Raw genomic sequence first — 27,865 nt, 5'->3', positions numbered from 1 at the left:
ATTAAAATATGGGTATCTCAAGGGGTGGTGAAGTATAAAGAGGGTGAAAATAAATATTATTTGATTTCACCACATGATGTCGCATCAGTCGTGGCAAAGATGGCCACGTTGGATCAATGAAACAATCGTATCGTAGTAATATTTGTAATCAAATGTGTGTTTTTAATAATTGTGTTATTAAGTGTTTGTTTTATTAATAAATAAATGGAAAATGGGAAAAGATCAAGAGCTGCTGGAGGCAGCAAGAAGTGGAAATGTAACTGTCGTGGAGAAAATACTTGGACAAAGAGCTAAAAGGAGTGGTCCACTAGCAAGGTGGGTGTCAACCATCATTATTTTAACAACATTTGTTTTTTTTTTTTTTTCATCAAATTATTTATTAAATATACTTGATTAATTAAAAATATCCACAAATATTATTAACAATATACTCGAAATTATTTTTATAATACTTGTCATTTTAATTGTCAATTTGATATTGAAAAAAAAAATAAAAAAAAAACAAACATGACCTCAGATGTCTGATGATGATGGGAAAAAACCATGTATTTTTTTTTTTTTTTCTTTAATTGTTTTTTATTAATAAAAAATAAGTAGGCTGTTTTAAAAATGTTGAGAGATTAATTGTTGGTTATGGATTGATATATTGGCTGTTAAATTTTGAAAAAATAATAATTATTTATTGATGGAGCAGGACAAGTGTACAGTGTGTCCTGGTTTTTTATTATTATTTTGTCTGCCACCTTAACCAGAGCTAATAATCCTCGGCTGTTCACAACGCGCGCATCTCTCGCTTTCTAATTCAATCGATACGTCTTTGAGATCAACTTTCATTCATTCAAAAATTTATTAATTAATCAAGATTAACGAGTTTGTTTATAATTTTAACTGGCTATTTCTATGACTAATATAGCCAACAAATTTTTTTGTTTTTTGAACATAGGACAACAAATTATCTACGTTATCATAATACAGCTGATAATTTGGCTTTTAATCATATGACTCATTGAGACAACATGAAATTAATATATATTTTTTTTTATTTATTTCAATATATTATATATTATTTTTAGAATTTATTTTTAACATTTATAATGAGAGACTCGTGTCGATGGAATTATTTTTTGTACATTATTAAAATTCTTTTACATTTTTTTTTATTTTTTAACAGACGTCGAAATTTATTTTTGGTGTACTTGATAAGACAGGAAGTTTCTACTCGAATAATTTGACTCATTGAAATTATATTTATTGTAAATTTTTATTTTTAAAAAAGAAATTTAAATTATACTCAAATTTTTATGCTCCAATTGTTAAATTAATTGTTATTGATTATTCAAATGGCTAACGTAAATTTATACAAATCATTTTTCGACAAATGATAAGTTGTTAACATCAATTAAAATTAAATACTAAATTAATAATTCATGAATTTATAATTCATTTAAAATTATAAATTAATTTGTTAAATATTTATTTAATTAGTTTGTTAATTTTGTTTTTTTTTTTTCTTTAATTTTATTATCATTATTCATTTGTATGGTATATTTTTTTTTATGTACATGTGGTTTATGAAAATGTATACATGTTCCCCTGACACTACTGACCCAGTCTCTCATTATTATTATTTTTTTTTATTTTTTTTCTCGTCTCTTTTATGCTTGAGCAAGCAAAGACCAATCGAGCTGTGTCAGCAAATGCACTTCTCCATCAACCACACTCAATAATTGACTCATTAAATATTTTTATCATCACTTGAATTTTAAATCTTAATTATCCTCTCGACTATTAATTCAAGAATATTTTCAAATTTTTTTTTTTATTTTTAAATATGGCTTTTTACATGTGTTTTATTCATAATTTTTTAATTTAAAATTTAAAAATGAGGTAATAGTTAAAAATTCATAGCCAATTGAATAATTGAATTGGTAATTTTTTGAAACAAGAAAAAAATAGTTAAATATTTTTACTTTTAAATAATAGTATTTGTTAATAATTTAAAAAAAAAAAATTGATTGAAATAATTACCCTAAATTGTAGTAATAAAAATTCAAATTTTAAAAATTTATTAATCAATTTCGATTACTATTAAAAATACAAATTTAAATAATTAATTTTTTTATTTATTTAATAGTCAATTGTTTAAAATTTATTACTAAATTTATTCAATAAAAAAATTAGCTAAATTTAAATAATTTATTTATTTTAATATTTTTTTTTAAATCACACTCAATTGCAATTAAAAAAATTTAAATATAAAAAAATACAAATTTAATTAATAATGTATTTATTTATTGAAAAAAAAAAATATATTTATAAAATATTAAATTTTTAAAAAGAAAAAAAAAATTATTTAAATTATAAATGCGAATATTAAAGTCAAGTACTTCAATTGCCTCATTATTACTATTTTTATAAATTTTTTTATTTCTAGTCATTTACACTTCCTCTTTAATTTTCCTTTTTAAAATGACAAATGACAAAGTGCACTTGTTTAAACACACTTAAATTCCTCATAAATATATTTACCAACTTACTCATAACTCGAGTAGAATTTTTTTCAATTAATTATTAATTTAAAAATACAAAAATTGAAAAAAAAATTCTGTATTTATACTTAAATATCATTGAAACAAGCTGGATAATGATGATGAGGTGAATTGAGTGACAATACACGATCAAGTGACTATTGATAAAAAGCAAAAGACACTGAGAAAAATAAATTTATTGTGTTTATTTGACGGGGCACTTTATCCAGAGTGTATCCGCCGGCAAGAATACACGTCTCGGTCCATATCGTTTTTCCTCTTCGCTGGAAGTTGCCAATATCGATTGATAGCCTCGTCGTCACCACCCTTGTTCCAACCCACACCTATACAAAAATAAATAGATAAAAAAAAAAAAAACCTTCAACCTTCTCTCAACACCTTTTTCAATAATTTTTTTATCATCCTTTTAAAATTTATTTTTAACTCAATGCTTTTTTTTATATTTTTTTTTTTTTTTTCACTTTGAAGATATAATTTTAATACATCTTTTAATAAACTAGCATTAAATTTAATTGTAGAATTTATCTGTCTACTAACAAGCAAGTGAAAAAAAAAATATATATTACTTTTGTTTAATATTTTTTTTGTTGTATTGTCATATAAGATTTAATTAAGAAAAATTGTGGAAACATCCGAGTGCCACAAATGGCACACACACAGCAGGATATATTTACAGAAAACTAATGAAAATAAGGGATTATAATTTTCATGAAAATTTATTACGACAATTTAATATTATACTTGTTTTAAATTTTATTTTTCGAAATTAGTTTAATTAATTTTATTATAACATCAAGAAACGTTAGAAATAAAATAAAAAAAAATATCTAAAGGAATTGCTAGAGGGTGCAGGTCAATGGGGAAGTAATTTATGTGTGTGTGTGTTGTTGAGTATGTGATCTTGACAATATCATGAAAAACATAAATGTAAAATGAAAAAAAAATTGTAGAAATGAACAAGAGAAGAGAAGAGGTACTCGAGCCAGAGAAAAATACACAGAGAAAACATGCCACGTGCCAGTTTTTTTTTATATTTTTTCCTAACTTGTGTCACCAAGTCGTTGCATTTTATAAATTCTATTTTTTCTTCCCTCTATTTATTTGCTCATACGAATTACAAAAAGGACCTTCTCAAACCGCAATTCATCCTTTTTTTTTTTTTTGATGTTTTGATACAATGGAGATCAGAGAAAGCTTTGGCGGTTCATCTTGAACTTTGATGATGAGTATATAAAAATGAACTGAGGGATTTATAACGAGGCAAAATTTATTTCGTACAAAAAAAGCCAAAAATAAAATTGCAATATAATCATTGAGACATTTTGAAAAAAGCTCAGGTTCAAGTCAAGATGAAGAGGCTTTTTATGATGAATTTTATTTCTTTGCTTCAATGGGAAATTAGTAATATAAAAATCATTTCGATGATGGAGAAATGTCACTAGATGAATGGAAAATAAATAGATAATATTTTTATATATTTGTAATAAATTCTGGGGGCCACTTTGTCATCGTCTTATGAGAGCTGGGGTGATGAACATATGTGTTAATATCATAGAACTAATAAATATCGAAAAACGTATAAATATTGTAACTCAAATAACACATGATATTTATCATCAAATACTCAATCATAAATATTATTAATGAGATAATAAAATTATATTTTTTTTGATGATTGAAAGGGTTCAATTGTTAAATACAAAAAAAATGTATTTTTGCTTTTTTTTTTATTTAGCATCCCTTGTGAATTTATTCAGCTTCAATGTCAAAGTTTTAACGTAAACTAAATGCAACAATGGTTTATTTAACGAGAACATGTGTTACCCAAGTATTTGAGAATTGGCTTCGTTAGCTAATAGATTGACGAGAATCATGTAATTTTATCATGTGTTACGTTATTCAATGTTTACATGGGCCAAATGGATAATCCAAAAAAAAAAAAATATATATTCACTTAATATTCCTTGAAATTAAATAAATTTATTATTTTATCTTGAAAGTAATTTTAATTTTTGAAATATATATATTTTTTATCATTAAAAATTAACATAAAATAGTAAATTTTTTTATTTTTCTATTGAAGAAATCGTAATTTTAAAAATACATTTTTTTCTTGGAATAAAAATTATATTAAAAATTATCAAAAAATAAAATTTATTTAACAAATACTGCTTGAAATTATTTATTTATTTTTATAAATAAATAAAAAATATTATCAAGAGTATATTATTATAAATTTAAGTTACAAATTTCACACGATTAAATTGTCCTGGATCCACACACACAGAGACACACAGATGTTGACGTGAGTAAACGTGAATTCTTGATTGCGGAAATGAAGCTCGACGAGTACAAACATGTTTTGAGTATATATATATATTTATGTATGAGAAAGATAAAAAGAGGATGAGAATTTGAATTGGGTAGGTTGGTTTTGTTGGAGTGAGAGATGTGAATGAGATCGTTCGTTGAATTAATTGAACGAATAGAAGCGAAAATGAGTTCAACTCTCAAAGCGAAACGAAACAATTCAAAATTTTCACGCAATACAATAGTCATATATACAATTTACGTGTTTATAATTTTAGATGATGACAAAGACTTGTATCTAGTTGCAAAAAATCCATGACTGATTATGTTCAAATAATAATTTTCCTTTCCTATAATTTTTTGTTGTTGATAGTTTAAGAAGAGGACCTGGAGCTAATGTGCAAGATGCTAGTGGATACTCTGCTCTTCATCATGCAGCTCTAAATGGTCACAGGTAAATAAAAAAACAAACAGAAATAAATAATTTCATGTACAAAAATATATTGTATATCTATAATTAATTTAATGTTTTTCAGAGATGTTGTCAAGTTGTTGATGCAACATGAAGCATCAACAAATGTTGTTGATGCTAAAGGATCATCTCCTCTGCACTTGGCAGCATGGGCTGGTAACTCAGACATTGTTAAACTAATCCTCAGTCAAGGTCCATCAATTCCAAATGTTAATCTTGCTGTTAGTATTTCAAAAAATAAATATACATCTATTTTTAATTTAAATAAACATGTTTAAATAATTATTTTTTTATTCATTCAGACATTGCATAATGAGACTGCACTACATTGTGCTGCACAATATGGTCACACGGAAGTTGTTGCACAGCTGTTACAATACGGATGTGACCCTGGTATTCGTAACAGTCGTGGTGAATCAGCCTTGGACCTTGCTGCTCAATACGGCAGGTAAATAAAAAACTTTTAAAAATAAATTAAAATATATTTAATCAATACACAATGTAAATATCAAAAAATAATATATATTTTTATTTTATCTAGATTAGAAACAGTACAATTATTAGTAAGAAGACATCCAGAATTAATTGAACCACTTCGTAGTTCTTCCTCATCTAGAATATTTCCACATACTCCATTACACTTGGCATCAAGAAATGGCCACAGGTGAGTTTAAATAATTTCTATTAATTTTTCCATTTAAAAAATATTAAATTGTATTTGTTGATGTAAACTTTACGTTACCATGGTGCGTATATAAATTACCCTTTATGTTTAACGAATAGACGATCCCCTTTTCATGCTGTGTTACGATACCAAGCCATTTGCTGATTATAGCCAATCACAGAGCATTGCATAATCTAAAATTTCAGTACGATAATACATAGTTTAGTTGAATATACATAGATATTTCAATCTATACATATATTGTCAAGTTAATGATATTAACAGCAGTGGTAGTAGTGGTAGTGATGATGGTGGTTGTTATTGTTGTTGGTGATGTAACTGGTCTATAGCCACCTGGTTAAATTGGTATTCTAGTTCAAGTTCTCAGTCAAGCCTTTGTCATGAATATCATCTTTGTCTGGCACAATGTCACAAAGACATAAGATGTCTTCATATACAATTATTTAATGCTCATCTTGCCTGATTGCTTTTCTATTACGTAATTATAATTTATACACGAGAAATTTGTTTCAATAAAAATTTTCATTACTAAATAAATTTAAAATCAATATCATTTTATTTTTTTGGTTAATGTTTTGTCATTAATTTACAACGATAAATAATTGATTTAAATTTTTATAAATAATTTAAATTAATTATTTTAATGCAAATGTTAATTTCATGTTTTTTGAGGAATAATTTTTATAGTTAAATTAAAATTACCACTAAACTATTGTCAGTTACAATAAATAATTGAATATATGATGAGATAATGGAATGAGAAATGATAGTAATGCTCAACCGGATATTATTTGTATTTTAATTTAATTTTTTTTTTTTTTTCATTTGTTAAACATAAAACGCGTTATACCTAGTCCAATAATCGTTTCAACAACGCCTCGCCAATAATGCTATGATCGTGTTGCATAACAGTTGAATGATTTTCACTGGATTTGCCAGTTTGATGCTAACAATAATAGCCAAATGTTGAAGTACCATAATCATTTATATACAATTTAAAAATTCATTTACAATAATAAAATTAATTATTTATTATCATATAATTAAATAACATGAAAAAAAAAAATAAAATCATCATTGTAATTAATTTTTTTGAAGGGTTTAAAAATAAAAATAAAATAGTCTGTCAATGACAGGAGAAATTCTTGATGAATGTGTTGAATTTAATGGGATTATTAAATTGTGTATGTTCATTGAATTGTTATGTTACGCAAATGGATAAAAAAAAAAGAAAAAATGATTTAAAATGAAAATTTAATATTAAAATAAATGACGATTTTGAATTTGATAAAAAAGAGATGATAATAAAGAGAGATATATGAGTAAGGTAATGTCAATTATCAGATTGAATATCGATGCTTTTGGTAAGCCATAATAAATACCCGTATGATGTATATATGCTGTAGTAATAACAACATGTGAATTCGATATACCAGTTACAATTCTATGGACAATAGATGGTATGATTTTACAGCTTGATTCATTGATATTTACTTTATCTCTCTCTCTTTATCTTCTTGGTTCTCTTGTTCACTTTCATTATATTCAATTCAGCTTTATCATCATATAGACACACAGCCAATACCGGAAGACTGTCATGAAGCTATGTATCAAACTATGCTTGTTTGATCATTGAATCACTGAGGAATTGATTCGCTGTTTAATCATTCAAAATTGTCAATTTATTTATTAAAAAATCTACAAAAGTTTTATGTTTGATTAATAATCAACTATTGATAATAATTTAAATAATATTTTTTATTTTCATAGAGCTGTTGTTGAAGTGCTACTTGCATCTGGAGTTAATGTTAATACAAGAACTTCAGCTGGTACGGCAATGCATGAAGCTGCACTTTGTGGTAAAATGGAAGTTGTACGTACCCTACTTGATCGAGGTGTTGATCTTGGTATCAGAGATTCAAGGCATAATACTGTGCTTGATTTATTGGGTCAATTTCCACCGCATGTTACACAAGATATCACTGCTGTCATAAGAAGTTAGTTATTAATAATATTGATTATTGATTATTGATATAATTTTATAAGAAATTGATGATAATAAATTGTTTTATTAATTTATATTAGGACACAGATCACCAACTGAAGGTGAGAGTGATGGTGATAGTGAAAATTTACCACCAATACCTGTTCAAAGTAATGATTCACTTGGTAGTCCATATGAAAATGTTAGACCCGGTGATGACATGTCACCAGTTGAGGGTTCATCACCAACACAATGGCAATTTTATCATAAACCACGAGACGAAGATCGTCGTGTATCTGGCACCTCTGTCATGTCATTGTAAGTTATCAAAAAAAATAATAATATAATACAGCCTATTTTTAATTCAATAATTTATGATGATAAATTAAATATCAAAACAACAACACATATACAAAACACTTTTGCATAAATGATGGATGATAATACTAACAATGGTGACAGGTATAAATCCTTCTTACACTGTTGACATTAAGTCTCGCAAGAATCCAATTAAGTTACAATTCTATATATGACATAAAACAAAATAAAAATCCTTCATTCAAAAACAATGCCTTTCAAGATTAAAAATAAATAATACAAAACAATAATAATAATAAAAAATGATAACGAAAAGCAGTACTACTACCCACTTTGTTTAAGTCCGCCTTCTCATTATCATTTTTTACATTTTGCACAACGTGTGTCACGCTTACTGAACATATACAACAAAAAATATTCTAAAGAAAAAAAAAAAAATGCAACAAACAAACAGTAAAATCAGAACACGAAGAAAAGCCAAGTTAAAAAAAAAAGAGCATCCCAACAAAAACCCCTTTAGCAAAATAAAAAAATAAAAAATCTATATTAAAAAAAAAAAAAAGAAAAAAATTATTATTATTTAGCATATATACAATATTTTTTAATTGTTTTTTTTAATGAAAAAAAAAAATAATAAAAAATGGTATTTTGACCGTTGAAGTTTGTAATATTTTGCAAGTGAAAAAAAAGCTCGATATAGTTATACTGGTTTGATGTTTAATATATAAAATGTGAGCAAACAAAAGCAAAGAATATATATGTTGATGCATGATGATGAGAGAGGTATAACCATGTGGTTTATACTGTGAATATAAGGGTGAGTATATAAAGCTAGAGGTTGGATTGCAAAAGAAGGAATAGTTTGTAGAAATAGTAGCAGCGTGTTGCTACAGCGCGTTAAACATCGCTTGGCTTGGTTTAATTTTCTTGATGTAGGCAGGCGGGATGGTAGTAGAGAGTCCAACCGCGTGGTTCTCTTCTCGGGTCACCCTCACTTGGAACTTTCTACAGACATTGATAAATAAATATATGTGTATGTGTGCAGTATATATAAATGTTGAATTTGTAAGAGAGACCCCAATGGTATATATATATTCAAGTAAAATTGTATAATACTGCATTGCCAAGTACCAGCCATAGTCAAACCAACATTCACTTTACCACCATCAATGTTTGGCTCTCTGAATAACATATATATATATTTCGACGTTGTATAACCGCTGCCACTGAATCCATCACGTTAAACAATGTAAATGTTAGCCCATCTCAGCATAAAACTCATAACCATCGTACTCACCGACCTCGGTGACGGCCAACCCTCACTAGAAATCCACCATCAACCACCCTTCTAACGCTTACTTTCTTTTGTTGATTTACCTTATTTTATTCTGTCAACTATTTTTATTTTATTTTATTAAAAATACTATTATTATTATTATTTGACCTGGTCCCAAGTATAAAACAAAATGAAAAAAAAAAAAATTTCAGCGATGCTGTGATGTCCAGTGGATTATATGAAAAAATTCCATCAACAACTGATGACAACATTTCTGATTTGAGTTCATTATTTGATAGTGTCTTCATGTCAATGTCCGATACATTGAATTCAATAAATACGTTTGATAGTTATGATCAAACACCTGAAGATAGACCAATTAACACATCTAGCAATACAACACCAGTATCACCACATAACACAACACGGTAGGATTGTTGTTGGCACACTTAACATGAAAAATATATATTATTAAATACAACATTAATATTATTGTTTATTATTTAATATTACTATTTATTTTTGTGTTATTATTATTATTTGTTTAAATGTATATATTGATATTTAAACAGAGGTTCTGACAGTGGATTATATCAAACACCACCAGTGCCAAGGGGTACAGAGAGTAGTTACGCTTCAGAAGATTTATCTTTAACATTACCACCGGGTTTTAGTGGTAGAGAATCAGATCAATTGAGTGTTTCATCATCCTCAAGTATTGGTGGACCAAGCCCAAGGGAAAGACGTTTTTTACCAAATGATACAGGTATACCTGGTATTTATTTACCAATGGCACCATTGTCCAGTTCCTTGCACAGTCCAGCATCAAATAGTAAAGTCTCGGTAAGATTTTACTTTTTTCTATACCATCATTCAAGTTGAAATACAAAGAAAAAATATAAAAAATAAAACTCTAAAATCTTATATTTTATTTTTTGTTTAGCCAACACCACCAAAAAAACCACCAAGAAGAAATTTATCAGTATCACCAACACATTTACAAACACAAATGTCATTGTCAGCTGATTGTTCACTTGGTCCAAGTAATTATGAATATTTATTTCTTGCACGTAGTGGAGCAAGAAGTCACATTGATCTTGAACAATTACAATCACGTAGAGATCAATTACGTCATGTTACAAGAAGTGTTGATCAATATGTTGATATGAATGCACGTAATAATGATAATAATAATAAACGTTCTGATATTGAGCCAGTTGCATTGACAGCTGTTTATGGTGATCGTTTAGTTAAATTACAAAATCCAAGAAGAAAATTACGTCGACATTGTGAAAAAGCATATGAAAATTTTGAATATGATATTACAAAAAAAAATATTGATGAATCACCGTGTAGTGAAAGTGGTTTATATGAAGAAAATTATGTTACAAATACATTATTAGGATTAAAAACATCACAAGAAAGTTTATTAGATAAAAAACGTGATAATAATTATGGACAGCTATTTAATGATGGTAGAGAAGCAATGGATAAAAGATTAAAACGTATACAAATGATGTTACCAACAAGTCCAACTCATTATGTACAACCACCAACACCAGATCATCCACCACCATCAGCAATGCATGCTGAAAAATCAATTCACGAAAGAATTCGACCGCTTAGTCAGGTGAGTCAATCAAAAATATGTATATATATTTTCGACAATAAAAAAAAAATTTCTTCGAAAGGAAAAAAGATTCATATCAAATTTCATGTCCATGCATCAGTTGCATCAAGATTTATTTCTCATACCGTAAATTCACTTGAAAAAATATCTACTATATATGAATAAAATGTCAAACGGCGCTCAATTCATAACACATGAATGAATTTTTTCGAGTGTGGTACTACTACTCACGGTACTGTTAATATCACCGTCAAAATGCCAGATATATTGACACGCATCAAAAAGCAAAAGTACTGAATTTCAAAACTATATTCAACTTTTTTTTTTCAATACAAAAATATATATATATTTTTTTCATCGTGCTAGTGAGAATGTCAAGTCCAACAAATATCAAAAATTTCTATCTAAATCATTGAAGCAATTGATTAATCAAAAAACAAAACAAAATAAATTATAGGAATATTGTTTAAATAATTGACGTAAAAATATAATAATAATAATCGAAATATAAAAAAGTTTAGAATAAGAAATTTATATATATATGATGGATGTATATTGAGGGTCGTTGGAAGCTGAAGAAATTCATGTTTGATCTCTGATGCGATTTACAAGAAGGCAGTGTGTATATATGTGTACACTTTGGCTCTTCACAGGCACTTGAGTATCAGCCGTTTGACGCCAGTATCATCCTGTGATCATTCTCTTGTATACAAGCATATATATTTCGTCTTCTCTCAATGTCGTCATCGTCATATCGTTCAACCACCCTAACACTTTGTATATAACCATAACACATTTTCAGCAATACACTTGAACATACTATTACTTGTCTCTTTCTCTCTCTCTTTTAGTTTATCTCATTTCATCTTCTTATAACTTTGCATATGCATCAATCCAGTAATTCATCATACACATATTCGTAAAAGGATTCAAACATGCTTTATGAAATAAATATATATCTATGGATCATGAAGATTTGAATTGCTTGAAAATCATTCTCAATCTTGTTCACTTGCCTCGGGTTATCTTTTTATTTATATATCTGTCAATATATATATTTATTGAACTCAAACTTCTGTAAAGTCAAAAGTATTTTTTTCTTTTTTATTTTCTTCATCTTCTTCTTCTTCTTCTTGTCAAATATATATTTGAATGCTTTCATATATGACTTTTACACTATCCAAGCACTGCGAAAGATCATCAATGTGTTTTCATCTTTCTCTCTTTTTCTCTGTGTGTGTGTGTGTGTTGGATCGTTTGAACTTACCTTGATGGTGTCACGATTCAATGAACTTGTCCTATGTGGCTAAGAGAAATGAACTACTTGACTAAATGTGATTTATCAAACAAGATTTACGTATTTATTGTAGCATTGATCTTTATGACAAATTAAACAAAATTAAATACATTATTTCATTTAAATTTTTCTCATCTATTTTAATGTAAAAAAAAAAAATGTATAAATAATATTTAATTTAATTTTTATATCACTATTTAATATGAAAATTTTATGTCATTTACAAGTAAAATAAATGATACAATATTAAATATGACAAAGACATTGAATATACAAGTTTTAAGTAAAGTTCATTTAGTTCAAATTTATGTGTATGACGAGAGTATAGTCAAGAGAGAAATAAAGGGTTTTCAAAATGATTTTTGGCTGGTTGATTTTCGCGTATTAAACGAAGCAGCAAAATGCAAGATGCCAACATACACACCCTCTGAATAATGAAGATTTTACCACCATTAATTTTACATCTATCTTTCTCAAAATTTGTCTTTATTTAGTATACATTTAATATACACCTTCTCATTGTTTTTCTTCTAATTCAAGTACCTCTTTGTGTCTTGGAAATTCATTCATCAATTTTGATAATTTTTATCTTTATTAAATTAGGTGGTTGACATTTGACATTAAATTTCATTCAAATGTATTTCATTTATTTATTTATTTTTAAATTTATTTATTTATTTTTAAATTTAAATTGTATTATATAACTGTTTAAACAACTTATGATCCTGTTGTAACTTAAACATGTCAACTTGTCGAAAAATAGAAATGCATATAAAATCATAATATATATACAAGCGTCAATCTCTCTCTTGTCGTGTATATTTTCCCTCAGGCATTTTATCACTGATGAATACACACGTTCAACAAAACTTAACATCGTGTGGTATTTACTGTGTTAAATATTTACGGATGAGAAACACGCACTACTCATATTTCTCTCTCCCTATTCATATTTGCACATCATGTTTTCATTTTTATATTATAAAATATTTATTTATTTTTTTTTTGTTTATGCTTCAATAAAAAAATATATATATTTTTCATAAATTTACATTGATTTTTATTTAGTTTTTTTTTTTATTAATGCTTTATTTAACAATTTTTAATTTTTTTGCTATTATATTTTTTTTCTATTTTTGCTTTTTTTCCTATTTTATTTTTTATTTAGTTGCATGATACTTTCTATCAAGGTGCATCAAGTGTCTTAGCTGCATTTCATTTTTGGCATTGGATGGAAAATAAAAATATTGGTATAAAAATATGTATAATTTTTAAATCAATATTGATAATATCATGAATATTATTAATTTTATATTTTGTTTTGTTTGTTGATTAGGTTTACAAAAGACGATCAAGAGACATGGAGACAGAAACTGAAGAAGAATTATTACAATTTCAACCAGGATCACTTGATGCATCCAGTGGATCATTGTCAAGTGTTTCACTATCTGATAAGAGTATGTCAACTGACAATGTCGAGGAGTACTTTGGTGATGTACCATTTGCAGGTAAATCCCAACAAACACTTGGCTGTACCGCATGATGCTTTTTTTTATTATTTATATATTTTTTTTCATTATTATCACAAAGTTATGAATATTTTAAAAAACATTATTTAACCATTGACAATTTTTTTTAACGACCAAATTAAAAGTTCTCATTGACAGTATAAAAAATTTTTTTTATTTTTTTTATTTTGAGTAATTGCTGTCATTGTTGTTATTATTTATTTATATATTTTTTTTTTAATTTAAATATAGACAGAGGGGATTTGTTATTTACTGAAACGTCAGTAATTTTAATGGCCATTTGTTAATTACTTCAATGTGAATTTATATGTATGTGCCAACCCGATGAATTTTATAAGAGCAAAATAAGCATTGTGTGTCATTTGCCTGGATTGTTAAATTTCTATTTAAAAAAATCATTTGCTCATGGTATTTAATATTTCTTATTTTACTCAACAATCAGACAGTTATTAATTTATAAATATATTATTGTTATTGATATTTAAATTTATTTACGATAATGTTTTTTGAATTATAAAAATTTTAAATATAAATTTCGTCTTTTATTAGCAAATTATTCGATTGTTATTGTATTGAAAATTATTAATAATTATATGGAATAATGTTAATGATAGTTAAAGAATATTTATGTGTAATAGATTTTTTTTTTTTTGTTTATAAACAATTGAAATATTAATTATTGTTTATTGACATTTTCAAAGCACAGTACTTTTTTTTTGTTTTTTTTTTTTTGAGTATTTATTTTTAGTTACTAAGTATTAACAAATAATTTATTTAAATAATATTATCTAATTTAATGGACTGTGCAATAATTGTTTTAGGTTTGTTTTTTTTTTTTCATTTTTTTTGTGTCAATAAATTATGTATGTTTTAAAATTTTGTCTTAATTTTTTTTTAAGCTTTTTTTTATTGTCCTGTTGGCTTTTGTGATGTCTCGTTTGGTTTTTGTGTGAATTTTTTTTATAGATGATGCTGATAACGGAATTTTTATGAGTTATTTAAATTTATTTTTAAACTTTAAAAATAAAAATGTAGAATTTTTATTGCATAATATAATGTTTAAAATTAACATTGTGAATTTTTTTTTTTTTATTTTAAAAAACAGGAAATAAATGCTTTTAAATTTTTTATTTATTATTTTTAAAAATAGCTGAGTGTCTGCATGCATCGTATTTCTAATAATCAACAATTGAGGTAAGATTTTTAATTTTTTTTAATTGTGATTTATAAAATTAATAAACTAAATGACTCAATGGAAATTGCACGTAGGAGTTCCATAAGTAGAGCAAGGTGAGAAACAAAATTAAAAAACATTAAATTATTCTCACTATTGTTTAAAACTCTTGCAATTAATTTATAAAAAAAATTATATATTATTAATCAAAGAAAACAATCCAACAATAGTCGTGAAAGTGTCGAGAATTTTTTCACAATTTTACACCAGAAAACTTTCAAAAATTAAATTAATTTATTTAACACATATGATTTGTTGTTAGCTCTTCATAAATATTACAACAATATAATAATAATAATAATATCTATTATTAAAAATATTAATTGACTATTATCATAGATAAATTATAATAATTTTTTTTCCCCTTGATAAGATAATTTTGTCTGTCAACAACACGAAAAGGAGAAAAAAAAAAAAATAAAAACTCACCTTGACCATCAATCAGGCAACGATTCGATCAGTAAATAAAAAATAAAATACAAAATAATATTTCTAAAATTCTATATTGATCCTTCGAGAGTGAATATTATCATTTTTTTTTTTTTCCTCCTATCTTTTTCCACCGATAACAATAAATCGTCTTTATTCTTATCGAAATGCATTCAATGTTTGTCGTCTTCAAACAACATTACTATTAAACCAACCAAAATAAAAAAATATCCACAATTATTAACAACAAAAGCCATAAAAAAAAACCAATGAAAAAAAAAAAAAAATTTCTATAGAAATTATTTCGAAATTTCATATAGTAAAAGTGAAAGTAATCGAAATCGCACTAGAAAATTTCGATTCGAAAAATCTCTTCTACCAATTTGTTCGTTTTAAATAATGAAAAAAAAAAAAAAAAAAACACGTGCAAATAATTGTTAATTTTTAGTTTATAAATAAATAATTTATATAAATTTTTTTTTTTAAATATCCAAGCAGGCGGGCGATTCATGACATCACTGTTGGAATGCGTGGACCGTGAGACATGACTCACACGACAGCACATCGTTTTCGCCTTTTTTTTTTTTTAAATTTTATTCTCTCTACCAATCTCATTTTTAATATTATTAATATTATCATTATTCACACACAAATACGTTGATCTTTTTCCTGATTGACGACTAAAATAAATAACAATAATAATCATCATCCAAGTGCATATAATATCGCTGCAGTTTAACAAATGCGTTGTTAAGTGTGGGAGTGTTTGTCGTGTCTCACATTCGTCTAAAGTCATTATCCGCTTAACGAGTATCATTCTGTGACTCTTTTATATATATTATTTTTTAAATTACAATTGTAATCATAATGTGGTTCACGTTACTTTCTCAGTAAAGAAAAATAAATAAATTTAAAAGAAAATTTATTATTTATATTTTAGCTAATTGCAAATATAAATATAAAAAAATATTTGTATTTTATTAACAAATATATAAAATATGCATATGTTTTATTTAAATTCGGTAATGGTTTGAGAATTATCATCACAAATGATATTAATTATTTGAATAAATAATATGAGGGTCTTATTGCTTATTTGTGTATATTTTTTTCATTGGCTACCGGCGCTTTTATATCATTACGGTCCCATATAATTTATCAATTTAAATATACACATGTGTGTATGTACATGTGCATACAATAAATATACACGTATATAATCTCGCAATGTCAGCTTAATATTGTATTCATCGTTGCTGTCCACATCGTTCAATTCTTCTTTGTTACCATGCCGGTGTCACAAGTCTCAAGAGCCCTGGTTATTTATTTTTATTATCCATTAATATATATATAATATTTTTCTATACCCTTTTTTTTATTATTTCAATATATCAAGATGAAATTCCACTGCTTACAAAAAATACAAAAATAATAAATATAAAGCTAAGCCTAGAATCTATGCTTGACCCAAAACTTAAATCACTGACCTGCTGATGCTCTTCTTCTCTTGCTCTCTGTGTGTGTGTGTGCCTCTTGAAAAATATAAAAAAATTTATTTAAAAATATATATATATTTATTTTAAATGAAAAAAAATTATATATATATTTTTTCTTCATAGTTATGAGTCATTCAAAGACGCCAGCTGTTTGGGGAAGCTACTGCTTCAAATGGCTTAATCCTTTTTCTCGTATGTATTTAAAATTTTTCAGTAAGTATATTAATTATGAAAAAAAAAAAACAATTGTTAACATTTTTTAATTAAGCTTTATATATTTTTTAATTATTTACACACACACACCTGCTATAAGTCCCCCTCTTCTTTTTGAATTTGTTGGGCCCGTTGATATCTCGCGGTAAAGGTTGGCGCGCGCACGCTCGCGCTACCGTGTGTATCGCTTGGGGCCCGTATTTTTTTCTTAGTCAGTCCCGCGCAATAGTCGCGCAAACATGTACTAAAAATTATACTTAAAAGTAAATATAACATTACACACATATCATATATTATTCTGACCTCTAAAAATCATTAAAAGATATATAAGAAAAAAAAACCAACAACAACAACTTTTTATTTGTAACACATAACACATTCACGCATATTCTCTTTAATTTAAACTTACAAATATAATAATAATATAATTAATAATAACAACATTGCTGTTTGCTTGGTGAATTAGCTTACTCGTTAACTGGCTTCGTGCCATCGTCATATCACACACCGAGTTCAAACGCATGTTAAATATATTCATACAATTTAAACTCGTGGTATTACTACACTTTTATATTTATACCGGATCTCTTTTTTTTATATTGAAAAATAATAATAAAATACTGTGTTTATATATATATTTATCGTGTCATCAGTGTTGCAATTTGTTGAGCCACATTAAATTGTGATAAAAAACAAAAAAAAACATTATACGTTTCACTGGATTTTTTAAATAATTGTTTTATTCAAACAGCCAAAATTGGTAAGACAATTAAATATTAAAATAATATTCATATGTAAAATTTATATTATTGTTTTAAATATATTATTTGATAATAGAAATAATTTTTAAAAAATTAATTTATCTAGTTGATATGATTATTTAAAATTTACAATTATTCTTCTTTTTTTTTATTTTTTAAAATTAATAAAACAGAGTTTTAATTTATATTTAAATATTGATAATAATTATTATTTAATTCAATATATATTTTATTATTATGATAACGAAATATAAAAAAAATTAAAAGGAAATAAAGATTGGAATTCTCGGTTACTTGTATATATTAATCTTTTGTTGTTTGGAATTTAAGCTCAATATGACGAAAAAAAAATAATAGAAATACTTGTGGGTTTTATTGTGTAATATAGTGTTATTGTTAATATTGAGTATATAACTGATATATTGTTGATGACTGTAAATGGTTGTTGAATATATTTTTTTTTTTATGTGAAATAACAAGTGAGACATGTCAACAGGAAAGAAGACAACTGTCTGCGGGTCTACTGTTATAATTTAATATTAATTTTCCTGCAGGTGGTTACAAATACACCAAAGTGACATGTGTCTGTAACTAAACCACCTTTTATATACTCGAAAAATTTTAACAAAAAAAAAACTACTATAAAATTAAACATTATTATCATTATCATCAGAAATAATATCAAATTTTTTTTTTACTATTTGAGCTCAAAATCTAGATGAAAATTTTATTTAAAAATTCAATCGATTGCTTAATTCTTTGTTTATTTAATTAATTAATTTTTTTATTATTATTTTACGTTATTTAAATTATTTATTTTATATTTATTTTGTTTATTTAATGTTTATATATTTTAATTAATAATTATTCAAGACAATAGCTTTATTTTTGTTGAAAAAATTTTTTTATCAATTTTTTTTTTTTGTTTATTTATTTATTAGTGACATGGTTTACTTGTATTATTTATATTTTATTTATATTATTTTTATCTTATTTATATATTTTTTTAAAATATCGTATGAAAATTTTTGCTTACTTGTTGCTCTCGTTACGCCCAAAGGTAATAATAGCCTTGTCCTCACAATAGTTGCGTCACTAATTTAACTGATGAGAAGAAAATTTTTATTTTTTTAAATTTAGCGCCCACAATATTACAACACACCTATATTCATTATATGACTACAATACTGAAATTGATTTTCATTAAAACCCGGAGAATTTATTATTATTATATTTACAAATTGACTCAAAGATTTACATAAGAAAATGAGAAAAAAAAAAAATAGTCAATTTATTATTTATATACTTCGTAAGAGTTAATACAGAAAAAAAAAATTATATATTAATTAAAAAGCCAAATTATATAGAATTATAATTTTTCTCTTCCTCAATGATGATATAACGAAATTAAATATATTTTTAGATAAATTTTTAATCAATATGTTGTGTATATCTAAAAAGAGGCGTACACATATTTCAGAACATCACGTGTTTCATTATAGCCTTGATAAAAATAATTATGAATTTTAATAATTGTATAATTTAAACAACAATAAAAACTTCCTACTTTGAGTTTTATTGTATATAATTAATGTACAAATAAAATCTTCGCATTGACTTTGAAATAATTCTATGCGCAAACTTTGTGAACATTGTCTCAAAGAAAACGACAATATATATATGGGTTTTAATTTAATTCAAACAACTCATATATGTTTACCTCAATGTACATTATAAAATAAATATCGTGAGAAATATTTAATTCTTAAACAATTGCAAGTAATTAAATTCACACTTGTCTCATCAAAATTTATTCAAAATAAATTTCAATTCAAGATGTACATTATATATATTTTTATAAACCATAAAAATATAGATTATGAATTTAATTTTATCCAAGAGTAAAAATAACACACGCGATTTCTATTTATTACCGTAAAAGAAATAAAAAATTATAAAAATTACATACTCCACGTGAAAATCACGCGAGCTATATGTAGCATCATAAAACTTGACTCTTGCGTATATATATTTTTAAAAACAGCATTCCACTATGCCAATTTTAATTCTAATAATAATTTTATTTACCTCCAGGTAAGTGGCTATCTCGTCAATAATAAAAACCAAGTTTGCAAAATAAAAAAAAAGCCCATAAAACGTTGATGGTAAATTTAATTTAAAAAATTATGGTAATATTTTTAAAGAAAAAAAAATACCTAGATGATGATAAACAGTAAATGAAATGAAAAAAAAAATAGAAAATCATTAGAAAATTTATATATTACACCTGATGGAAAAACAGGTTGTCAGCAGCTGTTGCCTGGTGACTCTGTTCTGGACAATCTCTATCAAATGATTGGCTAACAAGTGCCACCCATTAATTTATGGATGAATGCATCACGTCTATGTTTTGTTGTTATATTTATACATATATATAAAGGTGTACGGTCTATTAGATTACGCTTGACAGTATATATAAACGTTGGGCTTGGTTGAACACACATTTCACAGTGGCATCTATATCACGTTGTGTTTTAAATTGACAATGCCCAATGTATGCGACTGGTGTCATTGCGATAGGCCTTGGTTACATGGATAAAAACTTTTTTTTTATTTTTATTTTGTTTATACCCTTCAAACAACATTACGCAAAACTGGACAATCATCCAGGTGCAGTCGCAATAATTTTAAATTATTTATTAATTTATATAAATTGAGAATTTAAAAATAGATCATTTCTTTTTTATATTTTCATTAATTATAGATAATATTTGAAAAAAAAAATATTCAAGGCTGGTTTTTGATCATGCTTCATTGCTCAAAGATATAAAATACTTTTTTTTTTTATTTAATATCTTGTCTAATGACCGAGAAATTATATTTTGTTTTTTATTTTTCAAGTCAAGAAAATTGCTGGATATATTAACAACTTGACATATTACACTGACTATACTAAACTTGATATTTAATGCCAAATATATTTTTTTTAAACTTGAAACTTTAGCAGCTTGAATTTATAAACACGCATATATATTTTTTATTATGAATTATTTATGGAAGACGACTTGCATGCTTGCTTATTTGTCTACCAGCTTTCGAATGTCAAATGACTTATTGTTCCTCGGCCACATCCGTCGACACAGCTGGAATAATATTTTTTTTTTTTTTTTTTTTTTAATTATCAAATTAATCATTACTATTTTTTTTAACTATATATTTTTTTTTTTTTTGTATCAAGTTTGATTTTTAGACGATTGACCTTTGGATATATATTTTCGGTTGAGTGGCATCGTGATTTCTATTTTTGTATCCTCGGTCAGTAGCCTAACGCATCTTAAAAATAAAAAAAAATAGCTTTAAAAAAAACAACTAAAATAAGCCTTGATAAATAAATTAAAATTATAATTATCAGTTTGATGATTAAAATATTTAAATGAAAAATAAAAATTATTATCTTTTTCTTTTTTAAAAATTTTTTTGAATTAACGTTATATTTTTTAATGAAAAAATTTATATATAATTCACTCATGTATAAGTTAAATAATTACCTGAGTAATATTTCACCAAGTGTAAAGTAAAAAAAAAAGAATAAAAAAAAAGGGTTGAGAATAATAGTGATAAGAAGAATGAAAAATAAAATTAAAAAAAAAAAACACGAAAGGTGAGACAATGTTGACAACGTGAATGTTACCTCTTTCCTCATGGTACTTTAATTAAAATTACGTACGTTACCACTTGTAACTAGAGTGGTTTTCTCTTTTCCATTTAGTATATATTTTTATGAGCTTTTCATAATAATCAAAACATTCACAGAGCAATGAACACTATGGAGCATCTTTAAAAAGACATGGTACTTTATTTCATTTTTATATCCTCATCCACTTTGTATTTTACATTTTTTATTTATTTTAATTTTTTAATTTAATTTTTTTTTCTTTTCATTCATTGTATTCATATTATATTTTTTTTTTTATACTTGTGAGATTTGACAGTTGTCTCATTACTATATTATGAAGCTATTCTAAAGCCAAGATAAATTTTATTAAACTTAAAAAATAATAATTTAATTTTTCATTGGTTAAATTAATTAATATTTTTAAAGGAAAAACGTGGATAAAATGTGAAATAAATATTTTATACATGTTACAATTGATATTGAAAAAAATCAAAAATATATATTGAAATAATTAATAAATAATTAATTGATTATTGTTTGTTAATAGGTTTGTTAAAAGGCTCGGTGACTGCCGAGCGACCACGAACATTACGAAGATTACGAAACGTATATGGTCAAAGTGGTGGTTGCGGTATGGGAACTGGAGCTGATTGTACTGTTGAACGTTTAGATGATAATACAAATGAAAATACATTTCGTAATAATGAAATAAATCGTGATAAAGATGATAATAAATCATTGAGTATAATGTCACCATTTGATGAGCAAGAAGAATGGGCTAAAATATCAGAAATAATGGCATCATTTGGTACTGGATTAGTTCGTGAATCAGTATTTGTAACTGAACTTGAACAAGAATTTCAATCAAGACTTGGTTTTACAAATGATACATTAAATAGTCCAAGTATACCAACAGACATTAATAAATGGCTAATAAATTTAAATTTAACTGAGTATGAATCATTATTTATGAATTATGGATATGATGATTTAGATTTTATAAATGGTATATTAGAAGATAATGATTTAAAAGAAATGGGAATAACAAGTGAACATGATAGAGCTATTATTATGAATTCATCATTAACACTTAATAAACTTATTGATAAAAAATATGATATACAATCAAAGACTGTTGATGAATGGCTAGCAGCTATTCATCTTGATAATTATTCAGAAACATTTAGAAAACATTTATATTGTGATATGGAACGTGTTAAAAGAGTATGGGAAGTTGAATTAGCTGCTGTATTAGAAATACAAAAACCAGGACATAGAAAAAGAATATTATCATCAGTAACTGGTCCAACACCACGTGGACAAAAAACAAATGGATCTGGTGGTCCAAATTTAGAAGATCTCAATAAAGATTTAAACACACTGGTATGTTTTTTTCAATAAAAAATTATTAAATTTAATTTTTAAAAAATTATCATAAACACTGTAGACAAGTTTCTACGTGACCACGTCGGACTAGTAGCTTAGAAACATTTTACAAAACACCGGTTCTCGTGGTGTAGTTGGTTATCACATCCGCCCAACACGCGGAAGGTCCTCAGTTCGAACCTGGGCGAGAACAAATTATCTTTTGCTATTTTCAACAATATTTAATTATTAACAATTTAACAATCAAATTCAATCAAATAAATTTTCCAATTTTTTTTTCTATCATCTCTTCCTACCTTAATCCCCTCCCCCACTCTTGCTTTTTTAATTAATTATAAAAATAATTATCCAATTAGATAAACAAATTAAGCACAATTTTAAATTAAATCCTGTATAAATTTTTAGTTGAAGAAAAAATAATTAAAAATAAATAAATAAAAGAACATTTGAGAAAAAAATAAAATAAAATCGGTTCACTGCTTATCAGGATGATGATGATGATGATGATCACTGCAGGATATCAATTTATATACCCCATAATATTATAGTAACCAGTTTGAAATTAATTGTCAATGTATCACGATAAATTTTATCGTTCTCTCAGTTGGGGGGGTCTTGTAAAGATAATTAGTAAAACCAGGTATTTTCAAGTGCACCCTTGGCATGACAATCATTTTCTATCAAATTAGTACTTTATTGGCTAGACCTTATACTCCGCATATGTGTTTCTGTATATATATATCAAAAATTTTCCCCATGTTTGACATCCCTTGAATGTCAGTCTGCTGATGAAAAGACGTGTCCCTAGTGGGGTGTATGTGACTGTGAAAACCAAGGGAGAAAGCTCGTTCTCTTCATAGTGTCATATCAGGGTGCTGAGTTGGAGACAAGCCTGGCCTTTTTATATATATATTTTCATACAATGAGAACATTTCGCAGTCTCTCTATGTATTACAAAAAATATTCATGGGGACGAATTGCTCTTTCATTCATTCAAAAAAAAAAAAAATCTATTTTATAAATATATTCCTTTTTTTTATTTTTTTGTTTAGTCTCTTTATATATTGCTCATCTTGTATATATGATAATGTAAATAACGTGGCTAATTGGAGATTCGAACATTGTGTGAATTCAACACTTTAGTCGATTCCCATTTGAGTGCACACACTTTATCCACCTCTTTTATAACTTGTCATCAATTTTTTATTTTTTTATTTTCAAGTTTATTCAACACACCTTTATTTTTTGTCTAATTAGTAATTATCAACATGTTCATTGTTCAATTTTAACTCGCATTAATTAGCTTACTCAATTCAACGTATTGCTCAGTGCAAAATTATTTATATATTTATACTTCAGTATCAATAAATTTACTTGTTTTTTATTACCATTGAGTATTTTTTTAATTTCAATTTTATTATACACGGTATGTTTTTTATTACCCAAAAATCTTTGGATATATTTTTACATATAATTTATTATTTTTATTGTTAATCATTCTTTTTTTTTGTTAAATAATATTACATGAAAAAAAAATGTTTATTGATTTAATGGTTGAGGGTTTTTTAAATTTATTTTACATTCAGGCGTGTCTGATTTCAATGTGGTAAAAACCTGTGTGGTTATTTAAAGAGAGGAGCCTTGTTACAAAAATCGTGGGCTCCGATTTCTCAAATAGATACACATACAAGAAATACACACACACACGCATATTTAAATTGATACAAGGAATAATATTAAACTGGTTTTCTTGTTGGAATTTTATAAACGAAATTAAATTATCATTTAAAATATGTAATATTTTCAACAAAGATTTAATTTAAATTTATTTATTTTTTTTTTAGAAGAGTAGTATACAACAATTGAAGGAGGAAATACGAGAAAAGTTACCAGATGCAAATCAAGACAATGGACATAGTCAGATTACAGTTAGTGGAACAAATGCAGCAACATCCGGAACACTTAGACATAGAAAAAATCGTCCAGCACCACAACCACCACAACGACCAAATTCTCATAATGGTACATCAACAGCACCAGAACAGCTAGAAATACGTGCACCATCAGAATTATTATTTGGTGTACCATCAACCCTCAAGACACAGTGGAGACATCAACCAAAAGCTCTAGTCACTGGCACTGTTACATACATTGCCAATGTAAGTTGATAATAACTTTTAATATTTTTTTTTTTATTTTTTAAACTTTAATTCTTAAATCACATAATAATTGTTGTTTAATTTAATTTATAATTTAGTATTTGGGATCTACTGTTGTCAAGGAACTAAGGGGTACTGAATCAACTAAAAAATCAATACAAAAGTTAAAAAAAACATGTCGTGATCCAAGAGTTAGTTTGGGAATAACACTTGCAATATCATATCGTGGTGTTAGATTTTTAGATGCTTCAACTAGTGTAAGTTTAACATTTATTTATTGTAAATTGTACAGGTAATTTATTTTTGTTAATTTGTGTTAATAGGAACCAATATGTGATCATGAAATTCGTAATATTCATTGCGCCTGTCAAGATGCTGATGATTTAACACATTTTGCATATATAACTAAGGATCATGCAAGTCGTACACACTTTTGTCACGTTTTCTGTGTGCCAACAATGGTAAATAATGATATTTATTGACTTTTTTTTCATGTAAAATTGCAAAAAATAATGCCCTCGGTGAGGATCGAACTCACGACCTTAAGATTATGAGACTTACGCGCTGCCGTCTGCGCTACGAAGGCTTATGTTTACGGACATCGCAAATGTCTATCTAAGCAAAATTTATAAAAATACATTGACTATTTAATATTATTTTTGTTTTTTGTTTTTAAATTTTTGCAGGACCAAGCAACCGAAGTAATACTGACCCTGGGACAAGCATTCGAGGTAGCATATCAAATGGCCTTACGTGAAAAAATTGGTAGTCAAACAGTACGTTCACAATCAGCAAATCAATTGGCAAGTCTTGCAACGGGAAATTTAATAGATTCAAATATAAATAATACAAAAATTAATTCAACAAATGATAAAACAACAAATGATGATAAAAATTTACAAAATACTGGAACATTAAAATCTAAAATTAAAATTAAAACAAGTAGTAATACAAATACGCTTACTAAAAATTCAACAAATACATTAACTAAAAATTCAACAAATACAAAAAATAATATAATAAATAATAATTCAAATTTAATAACAAATTCACCAAAAATAACAACGACAAATAATTGTTCAAATGGTAATTCAAGTACAAGTACAAAACCATTGATAACACATGGAAGATCACATTCAGTTAATGACATAAAAATTAATGGAAATCAATTAAAATTAGTACCAACACCAGTTGATGATATTGGAGTTGGTGTCAAAGACATGAAGCCTGGTTCACGTGCACCAATTGCACTATCTGAAGAGTTATAAAAAAAAAAACATAAAAATTTTCAAACAAATTTAAATGAAAATCAACGAATTTTCTTTTATATATATATATTTTTTTTTGATATATATATATATTATTTATCTATATATCCTTCTGATGTCACCAGGTGATTTTACGTTGGCCAAACTGTGATGAATTATTTATTAATTAAATACTTGGACAATTATTTTTATGTCCATTAAATTGTCTCGGTCATGTGCAACGAGTTATTTTTAGTGAAAAAAAAAAAAAATAATAAGAAAAAATATTTAAAAAAATGTGTTAGATTTTTAATAAATATATAGATTTTTTTTTTTTTTTTTTCTTTCTTTTTTTGACTCATGATGCTTTTATTCGTGATTTTTGCAATAAAATTTTTTCAGGATTTTTCAATTGTTTATATGAAATTTTGAGGAGGTAAGTTTTGCCTCATTATTATACAATTTTTGATTATTTTATTTTTGATTGATAATGATGTAATTTATCATCGTAAAATATGCCAAACTTGCTGACTTGTTAAATTATTAAAAAATTATTATTTAACATTCCAAATTTTTTTTTTTAAATTACGTCAATGCTCAATATATTGATTTTTTTATTTTGTTAGTTGAACATTAAAAAAACAAAAAGTATACAAATTTAATTCGCAACACCAAAAAGTAAATTTTTAGATCATTTTACATAGTGTCAGCCTAAATTTTTCGATAGTTAATCCTCAAAGACTGAGAGCTCTTGTTGAAATAATATTTGAAAAAAAAGTATTGCCAATAAAAATAAAATCAACTTTTAATAACTCAGTAAAATTTTTAGGCGATAGATAATCTTCATAGCCAAATATTCAGCTATAAAATTGACAAGCATGCTAGTTAACCCAATTAAATCTACTAAACGGTCCTAGAAATTTAGACTTTTTTTTATTTGAATATTAAAACGTTCGAGCATAATTACGACTTACATGATGACATGAAAAATAAAGCAAAAAACAGATTCAAAAGCAAATTGTATTGTGCTGAAAACCAAAGAGGCAAGATCGAATTTAGCAAATCCATTTGACGTAGAAAAAAAAAAAATAAAAAAGGGTCAGGTACTCTAGAAATTATTCCTCAAATAATTATTGCATATATAGTATTGAGAAAAAAATAAAATAATAACTGCCAAAAAAAAAATAATTAAAGATTTTGAAAGAATAAATTTT

The 27,865-nt window shown here is 25.8% G+C and overlaps 1 protein-coding gene and 2 non-coding genes across 5 annotated transcripts; 2 read left to right on the top strand and 1 right to left on the bottom strand.

Annotated features, from left to right (window-relative positions):
- Positions 1-74: 74 nt before the first annotated feature.
- LOC122855481 (ankyrin repeat and SAM domain-containing protein 1A-like) lies at positions 75-27,821 on the top strand. Of its 3 annotated transcripts, XM_044156865.1 has the most exons (16): positions 75-315; positions 5,233-5,313; positions 5,396-5,552; positions 5,634-5,779; positions 5,873-5,995; positions 7,787-8,013; positions 8,102-8,318; positions 9,807-10,022; positions 10,167-10,437; positions 10,538-11,224; positions 13,858-14,029; positions 22,407-23,242; positions 25,090-25,404; positions 25,503-25,661; positions 25,728-25,865; positions 26,091-27,821. In XM_044156865.1, exons 1-16 carry the CDS (start codon positions 212-214, stop codon positions 26,670-26,672), a joined length of 4,431 nt encoding a protein of 1,476 aa, XP_044012800.1. In that variant the 5' UTR covers positions 75-211; the 3' UTR covers positions 26,673-27,821. The 3 variants fall into 3 exon arrangements, with proteins under 3 accessions (XP_044012800.1, XP_044012802.1, XP_044012803.1); XM_044156867.1 differs by lacking the exon at positions 9,807-10,022 and having other exon boundaries at positions 76-315; XM_044156868.1 differs by lacking the exons at positions 7,787-8,013; positions 8,102-8,318; positions 9,807-10,022 and having other exon boundaries at positions 76-315.
- Trnav-aac lies at positions 23,365-23,438 on the top strand. The gene has a single exon. It is a non-coding gene; the product is annotated as a tRNA-Val (tRNA).
- Trnam-cau lies at positions 25,918-25,990 on the bottom strand. Its single transcript has one exon. It is a non-coding gene; the product is annotated as a tRNA-Met (tRNA).
- Positions 27,822-27,865: the final 44 nt, after the last annotated feature.

Source organism: Aphidius gifuensis, linkage group LG4, assembly GCF_014905175.1.
Source record: "Aphidius gifuensis isolate YNYX2018 linkage group LG4, ASM1490517v1, whole genome shotgun sequence".
Lineage (NCBI taxonomy): Eukaryota > Metazoa > Arthropoda > Insecta > Hymenoptera > Braconidae > Aphidius > Aphidius gifuensis.
Note: the sequence above shows the minus strand (reverse complement) of the source record. Positions and strands in the feature narration are given on the sequence as shown.